Source organism: Anas acuta, chromosome 6, assembly GCF_963932015.1.
Source record: "Anas acuta chromosome 6, bAnaAcu1.1, whole genome shotgun sequence".
NCBI lineage: Eukaryota > Metazoa > Chordata > Aves > Anseriformes > Anatidae > Anas > Anas acuta.
In genome coordinates, this window is record NC_088984.1 from 28505941 (window position 1) to 28524891 (window position 18951).

General features: G+C 58.0%; 1 protein-coding gene across 2 annotated transcripts in view; it reads right to left on the reverse strand.

Annotated features, from left to right (window-relative positions):
* Positions 1–488, reverse strand: part of COL18A1 (collagen type XVIII alpha 1 chain) — a 28866-nt gene extending 28378 nt beyond the window's left edge. For both annotated transcript variants that reach the window (XM_068686082.1, XM_068686081.1), the window contains exons 1-2: positions 345–488; positions 187–257 (exon numbers count right to left, since the gene is read on the reverse strand). In XM_068686082.1, the coding sequence (XP_068542183.1) occupies positions 187–257; positions 345–355 (82 nt within the window). In that variant the 5' untranslated portion in view covers positions 356–488. The remainder of the gene's footprint in view (positions 1–186; positions 258–344) is intronic.
* Positions 489–18951: the final 18463 nt, after the last annotated feature.

Sequence of the window (18951 nt, forward strand, 5' to 3'; positions counted from 1 at the left end):
GCCCCACTGGGGAGGAAAAGTTCACCGTGACCGGCTGGTGCCCCGTGGGGAAAGCAGGGCTGGAGAGCTGCCTCAGCGCCCCATTCCCTTCTCCATCTCCGACGGGGAGCGCGCCCCACGGGGAGGGCTCCGGGCACCCTCCCCAGCTCCCCACCACCACCCCGGCGCGCCCCCCGCGCACGTTACCGTGCTCCTGGGAAGCGGCGGGGAGCAGCAGGACAAAGAGCCCGAGCAGCGGCAGCCACCGCGGGGGACACCTGCGGGGGAAGCAGAGACCCGGGGGTTACGCACGGCCCCTCCGCGGGACCCCCCCCCGGCACCCCCATCCCGGCCCCGGAGCTCACCGTGGGCGCATGGTGCCCGCTGCCCGCCGCCTGTGCGCGGCTCGGCGCGGCTCCGCTCGGCTCGGCTCGGCCCGGGGGCGGAGCGGGGCGGGGCTGGGGCTGCCGAGGGCTCAGCCCGCCCCCAGCCCCCGGTACCGGGCCCCGGTGGCCGCTGGTGGGTCGTGGGGGACACGGCGATGGAGCATCCCCCGTGGGGCGCAGCGCGTAGGGCAGGGTCCCCGCAGCGCGACCCTGCGCATCCAGCCCCGTCCTGGCGCCCCCCTGCGCTGCCCCAGCGGCTCCCCGGCTGCATCGGGGAGTGGGGGGCTCGGGGGTCCCCCCCGGCTTCCCCTGGTGCTCTGCCTTCGCCTGGCTGTGGGGAGCAGCAGCCCCCGGCAGGGCACCCCGCTGCCCAACGCCTCGCCTCGCCCCGCGGGGCTGCGGCCGCCTCCCGCTTCGCCTCCTGCCCTCGCCCCAGCTTTCTGCTCCCTGCAGCCCCAGCCTGGCGGAGGGCAGGGTAATCCCCAGGAAAATTAAAAAATAAAAAAAAAACGGCCCGCCACACCTTGCTTTGTCTTCCGCGGCATTTCGGTGCCCCGCGGCTGCAGGCTTCTGAAATCCAAACCCTGGAAACTTCCAGGGGATCTAGCAGTGATTCACCGATGGCAGAGGCAGTGTTTAGTCTAAAAAAAAAGGCTTGGATCTCGCAGGATAAACCCAGGGGTGCACGCTGTCGCCGTGCCTTGTCCCACAGCCAGCATGACCCCAGCGTGGGGGCGAGGAGCAGGCACCGAGGCTGCCTTTTGTTTCGGAGCAGGAGGATTTCAGGCGGCCGGGGCTGTTACATTTACACTTTCCTGCTCGGATGCTGAGTGATTTACCGCTCCCTGCTCCTGCAGCTGCCTGCCTTTCTTCCAGGTAGAGGCTGCCCCGCATTGCCTCAGCACCTGAGCCGCACAAAAGGCAACACGTGGCAGCCCGGAGCCGCGGCGCTGCCGCTTCGCTTGCTGCAGGGTGCTCGGAGGGGTCGCCATGAGGGCCCGGGGGACATGCAGCGAGCGGGAGGAGAGTCCTGGGGGCAAGGTGCTTGGAAGAAAATGATCCTCCCGATACACAGGAGGGGTTTAGGCACACCACCTTTCACCTGCCCCCCTCTCCTTGCTGCGCCTGGCAGCAGGTCCCCCAGTCCCCGCTCTCCACCACCACGGGGACATCTCCCCCCAGGCAGACCCCCCTGCAACACACCCCGCTGCAGCCAGCCTGACACCCAAGCAGTTTCCCATCATAAAACGTCCTCCTGCTGTGCTTTAAAGTTCGAAAGCCGCGACGGACAGCTAACGAGGCTCATCTTTTCCCAGGCAAACAAACGCTGCCTGCCGGGGGTGTGGGGGGGCCGCTGCCAGGGAGGCAGCTCTTTCGAAAGGCGACCAAATGGAAACCAGCAGTGCTCCCACGGTGCTGCGGCCCCAGCTGCAAGGCCCTCCTGCCCTGCAGGCTTCGAGCTCTAGCAAAGCTTTGGCATTGTATTTTATTTTATTATTTTTTTTTCTCTCTGTCCCGCTGCGCCTCCCTCATGCCGCATCCCACAGCCGGTGGCCCGGTGCCGCTGGGTGGCCCTGTCCCGGGGCACCCCGGTGCTGCCGTCCGGCGCGGGGCTGGAGAAGCTGCCCCTGCTCCCGGCACGCAGCTCCCGCCAGCTCCACGTCTGGGACAGCACGGCGGCCAAAAAGTGTCACCGTGGCAACCCTGCAGGATGACTGGGCTGTTTTCCCCTCCTTTTGGTGGAGAAAGAGTGGGGGGGTGGAAATGCCGGCGTCTCCGGCAGCCGCTCCACGCCCGACACGCAGGGCCTGCCTCCACCTGGGGCTGCCTTGATGTGGCATTTGTTGGGGTGAAAGCCACCTTTTGGGGCTGCAGCCTGAGGGTCAAGTGGCTCGGGGCAGCCTCACAGCCCTGTTTGACCACCACCCACCACGGCAAACCCTGCTGGTGGCTTCGCACCCTGTTCTGAGGGACTGCAAAGCCCTCACACGAAGCAGCCGGGGCCCCAACCTCCTCACTGGGGCCCTCGCCATGCCCACAGGGGGTGCCAGATGGATTTCATGGAACAAACAGGCAGTGTGAGCATCCCATGGGAACCTTCTGCAGCTAGCATCCTGCGAGGGACAATGTCACAGCATTTTACCACTGTCTGCAAAAGGCATCCCCCCTTCCAGAGGTGAAGCACGCAGAGCCATGAAGGTGGGCGTTTGGGAAAGACCCAAGTTGCTCAGACAGGGAGTGGGAATAATTGGAAATGCAGATTTTCCTGAAGAGGAAACCTGGCAAGTGCGAGCGCTTGGCTGAGTGGGGAGCACATTACCCACCCGTGTGTGCGGGGGTGAGCTGCCCCTGGCTGGGGGAGCACAGCAGAAGCACTTCAGGAGCTGGAGCCCACCCGCACCCTTCCCATCGATGCAGAGAGGATGGGATGGTGCCTACTGCTGCAGCTTGGTGGGGAGGTGATCCAGGGCCAGGGGCCAGCGTGCTGTACCCCCACCTTCTGCACCACAGAGCGGGGCAGGCGGAGGTCCCCAGCCCTGGCCACCTCGCAGGGCGGCTCCTCTTGCCCTGCTGCCCGACCACATGCTGCAGCAAGCTTTCGTCTGGCTGAGTCACGGCGTGGTGGAGATGGCCTGGCCCATTCCCAAGCTGGATATCAGCAGCAAAAGAGCCGAGCAATGCATGGGAGAGAAGGGCAAGCACGAGCACTTGCTCCCGAGCAGCAGATACGCAGCCACTCGGGCACAGCTGAGAGCTCACCACAGCCTGCACAGCAACCTCCTCCCTGGGAAGAAGAAGGGAGCGACCCCCCTTCCTATCCCAGGGCTGGGGATCCCCGTGCAGCATCAGCAGGGAGAGAGGTGGCCTCAGAGGGGCCATGTGTGTCACTCAGCTCCCTGCCTGCTCCCTGGGGCAATGCCCGCTCCCTCCCGCTTGGCCTCTGCCAGGCGTGAGCACCCGGCGCGTCCCAGCGTCCCCCTCCCTCCCCACTCCTCCGTGACTCATCCACTCCAGGGGGAAATCAATACTTCTGCACATATCAGACGAAGCACGGAGAAAAGCTTTTCATGGGAATGGGGCCGAGGCGGATGCCTCTTGCATGCCTCATCCACGCGGCTCGCCCTTAGGTCTCTGCCTCTCAGCTGGGTGTGGGAAATGGCACTTGCTTCCCGTCCTGCGGCGTGGTGGTGACAGAGAGGTGCTTGCTGGAGCAGGGGCAGTCCTGAGCTTGGGCCAGGCGAGAGCAGGGCTGCAGGAGAGAGCCGGGTCTGTCAAGGTGACACAGGTTTGGGGGAGAGTCCCATGATCAATGCTGACGGGCTGGTGTCCAGCAGCCCTGGGGCTGCCACCTCCCCTCTCCCAGAATTTGCTCGGCGTCTTCCCTGGAAAGGAGTGGTTGGCTTTGACTCAGGCTCAGCTGAAAAAGGAAAAAAAAAATAAGAAAGAAAAAAATTGAAGTCCTTTGCTCCAGCAAGACTCAAAATAGGAGCCGTTTCCTCCCTGGGAAGAGGAAATTCCTAGCTCCCCACGGAGGAGCTCGTGATGGCTGGCGCTGCGGGACCGCGCTGCCCTGGCCGCACGCCTGCTGTCCATCAGTCTGTCCTGTCCCTTTCTGGTGCTGGCCACCTCCGAGCTCCTCTGGGACTGACCAACATTTAGCTTTATGGATAGCCCCGCCATAAATCTCTCTTCTGATTTATGAGCCCTTCCCACCTGCCTGGGACAGAACGAGCTGCGGAGGAATGACCCAGGGAAAAGACTGGAGCTGTCGAGCCTGTCCACTGTGGCCATCCCGTCCCTGCACACTCTGCTCATCTCCCAGACCCCGCAGCTCCAGCCAGCCTCCTGCACGGCGTAGATGTGCCAAGCTGCTTGCCTGCTGGCTGGAGCACATCTGGCTGACACGCCTCAAGCCGGCTCCTAGCCCTCCTGCTTTCCCCACTGCGTTTTTTCAGCTGTCCTGCTCTCCTTTTGGCCAGCTTTCTGCTCTCCAGTGTCAGCCTTCACCCGGTGCTCCCCGTCCCTTCCCGTCTGCCGTGTGGGGTCTGTATGGGACTGTCCTATCTGCTCTTTGTTCTTTGGTATGTGTTTCACTGTGGCTCTGAACATGGCATTTTTCTGCAGCTCTCAGGCAGCTTGGAGGCCTCTGGCTTTCTGGACCACACTGGTGAGAAATTTGGGATTGGCCTGTGGTTTTTTTGTTTGTTTGTTTTGATGTGTTTCTTCATGCTTACACAGTCCCTCACCTTGAAATTGAATAGCCACACGCTGGATGTCTCCTGCTTTATGCCCGGATTAAAACCAAGTAGCATCACAGCTGTCCTAAACCCTCCTGAGCTAGTCCCCACGTGCTGCACAAGAGCAGATCTGGAGCATCCTCTCCTGACAATTCTCAGACTACGTCTTGGGGGATGGCACCATTTGTTGCATTCAGAGATTTTATCCTTACATTTTGTCCCCTGGTGCTTTGATCCAATCCATGAGTGAAGTTAGTTGAAGTGTCCTCTTAGTACTGCCTGCCCTAAGATCCGTTCTTGGCTTTAGGAATCCAGCATTGGTGCAGGAGCATTGCACAGCCAGGAGTGCTCGCAGCCTGATTCTGTGATGAAGGAACCACTTCTGTGCCCTGTGCGTGTCCCTTGCATCCCAAAACGTGCCTCATGCCCTACCGCAGCTCAGCGCTCCCCCTCTGAACCATATTCTGGTCCCCACCCTGAGGGTCCCGATCTCTCTGCATGTCCTGGGTCTCACCTGTGGGACTGGCAGGGTTTCAGTCCTACCACAGGCAGGTCCTGGGCGCCGGCATCTGGCCAAGCAGCAGGACATAGCCTGCAAGTCACCCTCAGACGCTCACCTGCAGCCTGATATGGCACCATCGGCTTCTATGCCACGATCTGAGCATCTTCCTCTTGGCAGGCAAAGGCAGCGAGCATCAGGGCACCCTGGTGGAGTTGCTGATGGCATGCAAAACAACTGCCACCAGGCACCACCTTCCCAAAGAGCCTGACCCGCTCCCTAACCCCAGCGATGAGGAGACGGGCCATTTTCTCCCAGCGCTTGAGAGCTGCCTTTGGCTCGTCTTCACTTGCTCAGCAAACACCCCTGAACAGGTCAGCACTTTCTTCACAGCAAAGCTATGTGAGGAATTTCTCCTGAGGCAGCTGGACCCTTTCCAAAGAGAGTGAGCTGCCAAATCCTGCTTCCCCCCACCCCCTGCAGCCCCTCAGCTCCTCAGCAGAGCAACAAGGTGCAAACTTGGCCCCTGAAGGCTTGCTGTGCTTCTGTCCTTTCTCAAGCAGTGGTGGGCAAGGGGAGTCTCCCTGATGTGCATGCTGGGCAGCCCGGGGAACTCACGGGTATTGCTGCCTCATCTTTGCTTTTATCTTGCGTTGCTGGAGTTGGAGGAGGCTTCTCAGAGCTTCTCCAGCTCCTAGGCTCACGTGCTCAGGCAAGACATTCAGCTTTGCAGTAAGAGCCCACCCCTAGCAGCCCCAGCATGGAGAGGCACTTGTGTCCTCACAGGCACACTTCTCCGTGATGGGTTGTCTCAGAGCTTTAGGATGTAGGGCATGGAGCCCTTCAAAGCACGGAGAGCACCAAACCATGGCCATGCTCTGCAGGGTCCCTCCCTCCACCTGCTGTGAGCCATCCACCCTGGGCCTGCGCTGAAAAGATAAGTGTGGCGAGCTGGAGGAGGAGCACGCCCTCCAGGCATGGATACCAAACCACCCCCTGCACGGCAAAACCAGCTGGAGCTGAAGCTGCTTTTTCCAGTACCTGAAACTTCCTCCCACGTAGGAGCACTGTTGCTGGCTGCGGGAGGAAGGCTGCTTATCTGCATTGTGATATGGGTTCACGACTTCCCTGTCCCACTGACTCACAGCCACCCCTGCCCGGGCCCTGGGCCCTGCAGCTGGCTTTTTGGCACATCACCCTGGCAGCACAGCTGGACGCTCATCGGCTTCATTTCTCTGGTGATGATTCATGGGTAGGAAAGTTGGCTTTCCTCTTCTGCCCATCTGCTGTGGAGGCAAAAGAGCATCCCAAGGGGATGTGGCCCACTTGCACCTTCATCGCAAGGGCCCTTGAAAGCCAGGTGCCTCTGAGAAGTGATCGGGCCTCCCATGTGAGCAGGTCAGCTTTGGCCTCCAAAGGCCTGGCAATTCAAGCGCACCTAGGATGTTACTGAAGCCCAGGTACCAAGTGTGGGCACCTTCTCAGGGTTCTACCGGAGTAGCTCTGGAAACACGGTGCCTGTTCTTTCCTCACTCCCTGAAGGTGCAGATCAACACTGGGGAACAACCACAAGCCCCTGAAATCTCCCTCCCCTCTGCCCACACCTCCCCTCTCCTGCACAAGCACAGAAGTCGGGCACAGAGGGACCCCGGGGCTCTGGCAGGTGGGCCCCAGACCTGCTACACGCTGGGGAGCAGCGCAGCAGCGTCACCACCACGCCAGGAGACTCCTGTGCAGACAGTGCAGCAGGTGGGTGCCGCAACCGTCCCACCGAGACAGGCTTATGCTGAGCATTGTCCAGCATCTCCTCCTACTTCTCTGTTGGCCATACTGGCCCCCGGGTAACTTCCAGTCACTTCAGGGCCCAAGTCTTCCACGATTTCATTGCCGCAAAGGAAAGACACGCAGACAAGGGGAAGAAGCAAGACTGCTTGACTGGGGAAGGCCAAGCAGATCTGGGAGCAAGCGAAGGGGGCAGAAGGTCCTGAAGGCTGGAGGTGCGACACATGCTGGGAGAGTCCAGGGGACACCCAGCCTTCCACACGCTTTTGGGTGGCCCCAGAACTCAGGATGTGCAGCACTCACCCATCATCCCTGCGCACAGCAACAGCAGCACAGGAAGGACAGTGCAGAACGCTTCATCTTCCACGCCTTCCAGAGCCGGTAATACAGCCCTCGTAATCCAGGTACACTGCGTGGCAACCTCACTGAAGCTCGTATAAGGAAGAGGGTCTCAGTTGCGAGCGAAGAGACAGAGGAACTGACGTCGTCCGTCATGCCTTGAATGGCTGTGAGAGAGAGGAGCGGAGGCAAGGTCAGAGCCTGTGTTTGCGGGGACCCCAGGAAGGGCCCCATCCCTGGAAGTATTCAAGCAAGGTTGGACGGGGCTTTCAGCACCCTGGTCTAGCGCGAGGCATCCCTGACCAGGCAGATGGGTTGGAGTTCGATGACATGTGGTTCGATGAGCAGGGGGCGATCCGCCGATACCCCGCTGCCCTCACTTACCTTCATAGATGATGAGGAGCTCCTCCTCACGCCAATCCCTCACTCGCCGTGCAATGAGCCCTAGGCAGTACACACAGCCTGTCACAAACTCTGCCCGCCAGCCCTTCCCAGCAGCACATCTCCCCATCTCCCCCCCGCTGGCCCTGCTGGCCGGGCCACCTCCTCCTCCTTCCCTCGGGCACAGAGGGACCCCGGGGCTCGGGCTCACCGATGAACCTGACGGCTTCCCGTCGCAAGGGCTCCTGTGGGCTCTGCAGGTATGGCAGGCTCTGGCGCAGGTGCTCATCCAGGCTGTTGTCCTCCAGCTGCACAAGAGAGCGCGCAAGGGTATGGGGCTGGTGCAGAGCCTCCCCCTTGGACAGCTGCCTGCCCCATGCCCTGGGGCGCTGTGGGCTTGTCCAGTCTGGGTAGGGGCCTTCAGAGCTGTCCTTACCAGGTACTTGCCGAGTCTCCATGTTTGCTTTCTCTCCAGCAGGTCCACGAGCTGCGTCCTCTGCAGGAATTTGGCAGCATCGAGAAGGGTTTCCTCTGCGGCCTGAAGAGCAGCAGAGACTTTGAAGTGGCACCCCCAGCTCTCAGGGGACCTGTGTCCCCAGCCCCTTGGCGAGGCTGCAGGGGCTGCACGCCTCTGCACGGCCCAGGGCGCTGTGTGGGGCAGGCTGACCACAGGGAGCAGGCGTCTGCTCCGCGGTGTAGTGCCCGAGGGAGCTGGGGCTGGATGCAGAGAGCAGGGATGGCAGCAGAGCCCACGGCTCCGTCCCTCCTGCGGGTGCTCAGTCCCACCCCGGGGTGTCAGCATCACCCTCCCCAAATGCCCACGCTGGGCAGAGAAGCCAACCTTGGCCACTTGCTGGTTCTTGTCGTGCAAGTGGAAGAACAGCGGGACCACGCTCTGGCGCACGTGTGTCTTCAGCTGCTCTTTCTCCCTTGCTGCAAAAAGGCGGCTCATCACATCTCTGAAGAAGTGGATGGATTGCAGCTGCGTGGAGCTGGATTCCTGGTGGGAAGGAAGAAGTGAAGACCTCAGCACCAGCTGCTCCAGGCCCACCTGGGCAAGGGTGTGAAAATTCACAGGGCACAATGCTTCCTGACAGCACCCAACATCCATCAGGAAAGGCACCGGCCCTCGGAGACCCCCGCTGGGCCCTGTGCCCTCAGCCTTACACTGTCAAAGAACGCTGGCAGCCTCTCTGCCAGCTGCAGAGCGGTGGAGTTGGCCTTGCTGGTGGTCATCTCCTTGAGCACGTTTTTGAGCACAAACAGCGCATTTCCAGCCACGTCCCCTTCCAACTCTGGCAGTATCCCCATGATCTCTGGCAGCAGGAACTCCATTTTTTTCGCCTGTGGGGAGCAACAACACCGTGTTGGGCTGTGCTGGCAAACACTCTCAGGCTGTCAGAGCCCACAGTGCCCAGAAGCCACGGTCCTGCCCCAAAGGACTTGGGCAGGCGCATGGGGAGGCACAAGAGTTGGGAGCAGCTCCCACAGCACTCGGTGCCCAGCCAAGTCCAAGCAACGGTGTTAGCCAGCATCCCTGGCCCAGAGCCACACCACCAATGGGGTGTGTTCAGCCAGATGAACCCTGCTTACCACATAGGGTCTTCTGCTGAGCGTTTTGAGGCCCTTGAGCACCAGCTGACGCATCGCCGTGCACTCACTCCTCAGGTATCTTGGGAAGAGCTGCAGGACTCGAAGACACTGCATTTTGAGGTCCTTACAGGCCAGCATCTGAAAAACACGCCTCAGTCAAGGCTGGAATTGGCCGGCAGAGACCTCACTCACGGGAGGCACAAGAAACCGCAGACAAGTGTCACTCTGGCAGTGTGTGCCAAGGGGATGAGCCCCAAGGGATGAAGCCCTGCCCCAGCTCCACCGGCCGGCCTCTCCCCACAGCTGTGGCCACCAGAGGGTGGAGTGGCGAGAGGCAGCTCAGGCCGGCACCGCTTGCCATCGGGCTCACCTCGACCAGGAAGGCCATGGCGGGGACCTTCCAGCGTGGCTCGTTGTTGTTGAGCCACGTTTCCAGATACAGCACAATCTGTCGGCGCGCTCTTCTTGAGACATGTTTCATCGCCCTGGCAGAGGGAAGAAGGCAGGGTGAGTCCTGAGCAGGAGTCCTGAGCAGAAGTCCTGAGCAGGATGGGTGAGGTGCTCCTGGCTCTGTTCCAGCAGCCACCAGCATTTCATGCTCCTGGAGGCCTGGTCTTTCCCCACCTCTCCTTTCAGGAAGAAAGCCAGCGCCCCACAGAGGGGACACCTCAGGTGCACCTGCCTGTTATATATGGAGTGGTAATTCGTGTTGAGAAAATGGTTGATATTAATAAAGAAGGGGGAGATTTGGGAATGTGGCCATGGGGGTTGGAAAGCCCCGTGGTTGAGATAACATTAGACTCGCAATGATGAGGCCATCAGGAATATAAAAGAGTTTAGAGGGAACACAGAAGGGTGATTCAGGAGACTCCAAGCAGTCTCTGGTTTCTTGTTCTCCAGCTGGTCTCTTGTTCTCCAGCTGTTAAGGCATGGATGTTCAGAGAAGCTCGTACAGAAAGTCACTGGAAATGGCACACTGGAGCTGGAGAGAAGCTGGAGCTGAGAGAAGCGGAGCCGTGCACACAACTGCCCCTCACTGGTCAGCAGTTGCGCATTATGGGGAATCATACGTCCTTAGGAACAAAGACTGTCCTGGTAACCTTACAGCGTATTCTCCTTATTAACAATTGGACAGATTATGATCCTGAAATATGGGACCAAACTGAGGTCAAGGTGTGGGACTCTGCAACTAAAAACGACAAGGTTGCAGTGGGATTGCTTGGCACCTGGCGAGCAGTCTCTGAGGCCTTAAAGAGCCGTGTGGGGCCACAGTCAGAAATGTGTAGTTTGCCAGACAGTGAGGGAGCTGCGGGCTCCTTTACTGATCTGACTGCTACGCCATGGGCCCCTCTGCTGCTACAGCCATCAAAGGCTTTTACTGTTACGCTCTGTGTTGACCTGAACGTGCCTTTTGACCCAGGCCTATTGGCCTTGAAAAGGAGATGGATATGCTTTTCTTCGATCTGGGAAGAACGGGATACATAAGGCCTGAAGACCGAGTTGCTTGACAACTTAAAGCGAGACATATTGTTCAAAAGGAATGGAAAATGAAGACTTGTTAATACTCAATAAAAGGAATGGAAAATGGAGGCTGTTATATCATGAAACTTAGAGGATTGTTCGTTATCTTTCCTGATTGTACGTATGTATAGGCATACTTGTGTTTAGTATGTTAAGCAATGTTCTGTATATTTAGAATGTGTGATGTTTGTGTGTGCGTGTTGGTGGAGCATAGACTCCCTGCACACCCAACACTGTTTACTTGCCTTTTATACCTTTTATACCTTTTAGAAATATTTGCTTTACCTCATTTATAACACTGCCCCTTCTGAGGAGACCTTGTTCGTGCCCACGGGCAATTGACGTGCCCCGGGCTCTGCCGGTGTCCCTCAGTGCCTCCTGCCCTGCCCCGGGGGGCTGCCCTCAGGAGGGGAGGCCAGCACTGTGGCAGAGGACTGCTCTTGCGCAGCCACCCTCTCTCAGGCTCTGCCCTTGTGCTCGCAAGAGCCAAGGCTGCAGCCCCTTTCGCTGAGAAATGGGGCCCCTGTCAGCCGCCACCAAGGGGACTGGATGGGGCTCCCCGTCTGCAGGGGAGAAATGCCGGGGGGAGAAGGGAGCAGGGTGCCCTCACCTGGCCAGCAGACCCACTGCCCAGTGGTGGCTCTCAGTGTGGAGTAGCATCTCCCAGACATTCCTCTTTCCCAATTCAAGCACCAGCATATCATACCCAACACGGCAGAGCAGTGCTTTCAGAGTCAGCAGTGCGAACCTGCAGGCAGAGCACAGCCCAGGTCACACCCGGATCCCTGGCCCAGGCTCCAGGACCATGGGAAGGATGGGAGGAGGGGGACGAAGCACCTGCTGGGGCTGGTGGCAATGCCCTCCTCCTGCTGGCATTCCCTGAAGAAGGTCTCCACCTCTTCTGGTGTCTGCTGCGTGCTTGCGAAGATTTGGAAGAGCAACACCATCAGGGGTAGAGAGAAGCTCATCTCCTCCTCCATTGGGTAGTTGGCTGGCCGAAGGAGCTCCCACAGCACCCTGGTTGCCTGCAGAAAAGACCCAGAGATGGCACTCACTGCTGAGCCAGCCCCGTGGCACGGCCCCAGTGTGGGAGGCCGAGGCTCAGGTGCAGACGTGGGCCACGGGAGATGCAGGCAGAGCACCTGGCCTGGCTCCCATCCGGAGCTGAGCCACAGGCAGCCTCCCTGGGGCGGTGGCAGTGTGCCCTGGCTGAGCCTCCTGCGGCCTGCCACCAGCCTGGGCTCTCCGTCCCAGCCCCTGCAGCCTGCTGGGCTGTGCCTTGGCCCTGGCCTGTCCCCTAAAATGCCCTAAACCAGGTTTGCAGCCCACCGCCTGAGGCAGGGAGACGTAGTGACAGGGGAGGAGGGATAGCTGCCCCGAGATGCAGCCCCTGGGGGGAGAGAGGGCTTGTTCAGAAACTCACGGCCAGGGCGAAGACATCCGTGTTGTCCCCGTCAGAGGTGGACATCCTGTGAAAGGGCCAGTCCTTCAGCACGCGGCACAGCTCTGCCATCACCTTCTTTTTAGTCCGGGATGAGACGACCATCACCCTCCACATGGTCACGGCAGCTCTGCAGGGCCAGAGAGCTGGGTCAGGGGGGCCTTGGCCACAGCACCAAGACCTGGGCACCCGTGGAGGGGCCCAGGCTGGCCGCCAGTCCTGCCTCTGCCCCCTGCCCCTCACAGGCAGCCCCTGGCGGGCCCTGTGGGGCAGGGAGGGATTGTGGCGGCAGGCTCTGGGGCTGACGTGCCAGGGCTGGGAAATGGGGCGATGCAGGGCTCGGCCCCTGCAGAGCACCCTGAAAACTGCCATCTGCCTGGCAGCTGGCGCTAGATGGGCTCGAAAGGCTGACGGGCCCCGAGCCATCAGGGCAGGCAGGCCCCATACCTGTCGCACACTGGGGAGCAGCGCAGCAGAGTCACCACCACGTCGTGGGGGTGCTCCTCGGCCAGTTCCAGAAGGCTCTTGTCCAGGCGGTGCTGGGCAGACTGTTCTGTGTTGGACACGAGCCACTGGTAGATGCTCCTCAAGATGCCCGGTGCCTGAAGGAGAAAGGGCTGAGAGTGGGGCTGCTGCCAGAGCAATCCCTTTCCTGGGGTCCACTGACAAGCGCTTCTCTTCCCACCACTCAGGGCTGGCCAAAAAGGATGTCACATGCCCAGCAGACAGAGCTTCAAGGGGGGCACACGATCCCCCAAGGGCTTGAGACCCACTGACTGGATACTTACATGATGTGGAGGGATGACACTGTGTAGTACACGCTTATCCAGCTCGACTGCAATGGCCTCCTGCTCCTGATGTTGCTGCTGCTCCTGTTCTGTCTGGTCGCAGCCTGGATTTGGTGAAGACCAAGCACAGACAGAGCTGAGGGTCTGTGGGAGAGGCTGGAGGACACAGCCAAGACCATGCTGCCCAGGCAGGGTGATCCCCGAGCCAGGAACTAGCTGGGCACTGAGCCCAATCTCTCTTGTGCATGCATGGGAGCCAGGTGTTCCCCAGCAGATGCGGCATGGTAAGGGCGGAGAGCCCTGCACCCCACAAGGTGCTTGCTGCCATGGCGCAGGAGAGGTCTGTAGCCACAGGATGGCTGCCCACGGCCTGCCTCTCCCTGCTCATCCCATGGGTTTGGACGGTTCCCCTCGCCCCGTGCCACATGGGACAGCAGCTCCTGTGAGGACGGCAAGGGGCAGAGGCAGCTCGCAGCTGTCAGCCCTTCAGCCCAGCTCAGCCTCTCACCTGCCTGCAGCACCTGCACCTCGGTCAGCTCATAGGGCTGCTGCGCTGGAGGGGCATTAACCTTGGCCTCCTCCTCCTCCGTCCAGGCCAGCTTGGGCATGCTGGGGTCTCTCCCCGCCATGCTGCTGAGGTCTGGCCTCAAGGGCTCCCACCACAGGGATGGGAAACGCTTCCAGGAAGCACCAAAGACACGGGCAGCAGGAATGGGGTGGCTCTGCAGGGACTCCTTGCAGCTCCACTCCTTCCCAACCTGTCCCGCCTCGTCCTCCAGGAAAAGTGGGGAAACCAGGCTGCCAGCAGCATTTCTATCCCGGAGGTCACAAAGGGCCCCGTGCCCCGTTGCCTGGACACAGCCCGCATCATGGCAGCTCACAAAGGGCCCTGCGACCCACTGCCACCTGCCTCGCCCCTCATCCCCCTCCTGCCACCCCATCCCCTTGGCTTCCCACCAGCCTGGCTCTGAGGGCCTTCCTGCCAGCCTGGCCGCTGGTAGCCTCCAGCCTCCGCAGCCCCTCCAGTCCTCCCACCACCCACCCCCTCACGGCTTCCCGGTGACCCATCAGCAGCCCCTTGTCACAGGGCCACCAAGCGCTGGCTAGGAAGGGACCCGCAGGGCTGGGTCACCAAACTTGTGGTGACAATGTCAGAGTGCCAAGACCCATACACCTCTGTGTCTATATTTCCAGGGCATAAGGAACTGGACGGATGGTCAACAGCTACTGTGATGCCCAGGTGGAGCCCAGTGGCGAGTGGTGTCCCCGAGGGGTCTGTACTGGGCCTGCTGTAATTAAACATCTCTGTCGGTGACACGGGCAGTGGGATTGAGCACGCCCTCAACAAGAGGGCAGACAACACCAAGCTGAGTGATGGTTGGACCAGATGGGCTTGGAGGTCTTTTCCAGCCTTCATGATTCTATGATTTGTGAGGGGTGCAACCCCCCTTTTTGCTGTCACCCAAGGAAATTGTTATTCCAGCATGTTAGCCTTGCACTGGAGGCATAGTGGCTCTTTAGGAAGGACACGCTGGCAAGATGAGGAGGGGCTGTTGCCCTTCATGGGAGCAAGCAGCTGGAGTGTGTGGAGCTCTGTCTGGAATGGCTGAGGAGCTGGCTGAGAGTTTATGGCTTATGATGAAAGGCAGGGGAGGGAAAGGTGACATTATAGTGGGTGCAGGCCACTTGACCAGCAAGATCAAGTAAATGAGGCCTTCTATAGACAGATAGGAGCAGCCTCATGTTTGCAGGCACTGGTCCTCACCAGCGCCTTCAACCATTCTGATTGTCTGCTGGGGGGACAACACAACAGGGCATACGGGCATATGCGATCCAGGAGGCTCCTGGCCTGCGTTGATGATACCTTCCTTCTCCATGCAATAGAGGAGCCAAGGCTTTAGGCGGCCTTGTCTGCACTGACTGTGAGATGGTGGAGCTGAAAAACTTCCCTCTCTATTTCCACTCCTCAGGAGGCTGTGGAGAGCAATGAGCTTGCCTCTTAGCCTTCTTTTCTCTGAACTAGCCCACAACCCAGATGTCCTCAGCCTCTCCTCATAGGACATGCCTTCCAGTCCTTTTTTTACCAGCTTTGCTGCCCTCTTCTGGAGGCATTCAGATGTCTTAATTTCCTTTTTAGATTGTGGAGCCCAGAACTGCACACCATATTCAAGGTGGGGCCACACCAATGCTAAATAGAGCAGGAGAATCACATCTTTTACCAGCTGGCTATTTTATGTTGAATGCCCCACATGGCAGTTTGGAAATGCCCCAGCTGCCAGGGCAAACACCTGGGTCATGTTGCACCCACTGGTGACCAGTTCCCCGTTTCTGCAGAGCCGTTTTCCAGCCACTCATCTCCCAGTCTGCACACGCGTCCAGCATTGCTCTGTCCCAGCCGCAGATACTAGCATTCATACTGGTTGAATTTTTGCAGCCTAAGAACAACCATCCTGACCCAGGGACAAGCGCCCGCTGTGCCACATGGATGGGAGCTCGTGAGGCTGCGCACGACATGTCCGGCACATCACCTGCCTGGCAGGGCTCAGCTCCTCTGTCTTCCCCAGCACAAGGGGGTCCAGGCAGGGAAGATGGGGAGCCCTGCTCCTCTGCCAAGAATCGCCTTCCCCTTCCAGCACCGCCTGCTCCAGCCCTGTTACTGGGGACGTTTCACTGTCTCTGCTTGCCATCGTGTGGTAGAGGCATGCACTGGCCTTGTCTGGGGAGAGCAGTCCTGCTGGAAGTGTGTCAGCCAGGGACAGGCAGGACAGTGACAGCACCCAGGGAGGGAAGTGCTCCTGTGGCAGGGAGCAGAGCTGCTCCCCTCCTGCACGGTGGGCACAGAGTTGCACCAAGCTTGCTCAGAGGGGAGCAGGGCGAAGCTGAGGGTGCTTGTGGGGGCATAGGGCTGGTGTGAGTGGCTGCAAGAACGGCAACGGAGCTGACCTGAGCATACTCAGGGGGACACTCAACTTTGGCAGGGATTAAAGCAGCTGTTCTCAGCAATGAGCATCTAGGAAATGAGTGGTTTTAGAAAGAGCAGGAACAGAAGTCCAGCACTTCCTGCTCCAAGGCCAGCATCCCCTAGAGGTCACAAAGGGCCCCAGTGATGAGTGGTGTCCCCGAGGGGTCTGTACTGGGACTGCTGTAATTAAACATCTCTGTCTGTGACACGGGCAGTGGGATTGAGCGTGCCCTCAGCAAGAGGGCAGACAACACCAAGCTGAGTGGTGCAGGTGACATGCCAGAGGGCAGGGATGCCATCCAGAGGGCCCTGGGCAGGCCTGAGAGGTGAGCCCGTATGGACCTCATGGAGTTCACCAACGCCAAGCACAAGGTCCTGCACCTGGGCCAGGGCAATCCCAAACACGAATCCAGGCTGAATCCACTGTCCCTGGGGGTGTTTAAGGAAAGGTTGGATGTAGTAGAAGTGGATACAATTGTCCCTATTTGATAAAAGCCATCTATGTTTCTAGGATATAGTCCTGTATATTATTTCTTCATGGTGAGGGTGACGGAGTATTGGAACAGGTTGCCTAGGGAGTTTGTGGAGTCTCCTTCCCTGGAGATATTCAAGGCCCATCTGGACGCCTACCTGGTCAGCCTGCTCTGAGGAACCTGCTTTGGCAGGGAGGGTGGACCCAATGATCTTTCGAGGTCCCTTCCACCCCTACAGTTCTATGATTCTATGTAGTGGTTAAGGACGTGGTTTCGTGGGTGATCTTGCTGGTAGGGGGATGGTTGGACCAGATGATCTTGGAGGTCTTTTCCAGCCTTCATGATTCTCTGATTCTATACCTACTGATTTCAGTACACCCGAGGCAAAAGATACCAGATGACTAGTTGGTTGCTTGCCCATTCCATTCCTTATCTGCATTGCAAATGATGCGTTTAAGATTACCAAGCCATGTCTTTCTTAAGAAGACCATGGCAGCTTCTGTGGAAGGTCCCATGCCCTCAGCACTGGGGCTGCTCAGGCAGCCATGGGTGTTCCTCCTGCTGAATCAAGCAAGTGGAAGAGAAGCCCATAAGTGAGGTCAGTGTTTACTTATTTTTCAAGTTGTTACTGGGGATCATTTCCATCTGTCTCAGACAGTTTTGAGAAGAGATCCTTCTGCCAGACACAAAGCAGCCAGTGAATTGCAGCTGTGTCTCAGCTGTAGCTGGAGGGGATGGGCTGGGGCAGATGGAAGCAAACATTTTGCCAATACTTGGTTCCTGAGACAGTGTTTAGAGCTCTCTGCTGTCACATCAAATCAGAGGAAGATGTCATGAACTGCTCATGTAAATTCTCTTATTTCCAAGAGGCCTAGATGCTGTCTTCTCTCATGTTCACTTCTTGAGGTGCTCCTCAGCCATGCCTGTAAGAAGAGTACTGGAGCTGGAGAAGGGCCACCTACTCTTTAAAGTCACCCTAAACAGAAGTGAGAAGGGCTGTGTGCACCTTGTGCAGCTTTTGTTTTCCCTGTTAAACTGTTATATTGATTCAGAAGTCTTCCAGCCTTCCTTATCCCACAACAGAGGGGACTGAATGAGAGAAGCTGTGTGGGTGTTCAACTGCTGGCTTGGGGTCAACCCACCACACTCACGTTCTCCACTTGGTTTAGTGGAGCTTCCCTATCTCCCAAGGAGGAAACATGTTATTCTCCCTAGAAATGGCATATCTGCTGCTAAGCCTGTTTGTTACACAGGAGTGAGATGCATGAGTTTGAGAGATGCACCATGTGCACTGAGTAACGCATCCTGCTAGCAACCGTAGCATTACCAGTGTGAACCAGGAAAGATAAGGGCTTTCTAACACCCTGTGTCACTGGGTCTGAGAGTCAGAGGTGCTGCTTTAGCTTTTAAGAGCTACTCAAAGGATCCAGTTCCTGGGATTCAAGTTGGCAATCTGCCTGAAGAGGCCCAGCCTACAAGGGCTGTGTAGGCAACACAGGATTTGCTCTTGATTTTCTTCAGGTGTTAGTCCCCCTTCTCGAGGGAGGACTAGCCTGGGTGCAAAAGGCTCTTTTAGTCAGACCCAGAGTAGCATGAAAGAAGTAGACTGATGAAGGTATCTTCTCCAGTACTCCGAGATTATAGCAGAGGCTTTCTGCTGTCTGATATGATGTGAGGGCTGGAGCTGTTGATTGCAGAAAAACTCTTCATACAGCTGCCTTCTCTGCAACTTGCCATTTCTCCGTGATGATGCTTTAAAACTGGATTTAAAAAGAAAAAAAAAAAAAGAAAAAAAAAGAAAAAAAAAAGAAGTGGTAGAAGAAGAGGAAGTAGTCCTCATATTTGCCTTGGTGGAGGTGGGAGACAGAAACAGGGTTTTTAAAAGGTAGATTTTCCTAGAGAGAACTCAGAGCACCGGTGTCTGCTTAGCAATGTGATATCCAAAGCACTTCTCCAGTTAAGCCTGTCTTGCTATGTGTGGTTAAAAGCAGCAGTCTACAGACTTCAGCTCAGTCCCAAAATATAAACAGCACAGCAGCTTGAGCCACAGCCTTTTTGCTGTGTACATATAGTGGCTATCACTTAACGAGACACGGCACTTCATGAATTATGACACTGACAAGTCCCTTTTACCTAAACTAAACCCTAAACCCCGAGCAAACAGCTTTCCAGAGGCAATTACAAACTCTATGTCCCCCCCCCCCCCCCCCCCTTCTCTATAACCTTGTTAGCAGGCTTGTTGTTCTACTGCTTTGGGTTGATGCTGATGGCAGCTATGACAGATACTGTTCTCCAAAGAAGGGTACCTTAGAAAGGGAACCCCAAGCCCACTGTCAGGCCAGTGCAGGACGCCTACAGCCTTGCAGAGTATGAAGGAGCAGGAGGAAAAGCCACATGGATGGGAAAACAGAGAGGAAACCATAGCAGGAGGGAGCTGCAGCCCATCAGTAAAATGCACACAGCAAATACTTGTCCACTCACCTGAAACAGATTGTTTCACTGCAAAACATGTAGCTGAAATATGGACACCTCTCTGGGTGGCCCTGCTTAAGCAGGGGTATGGACCAGA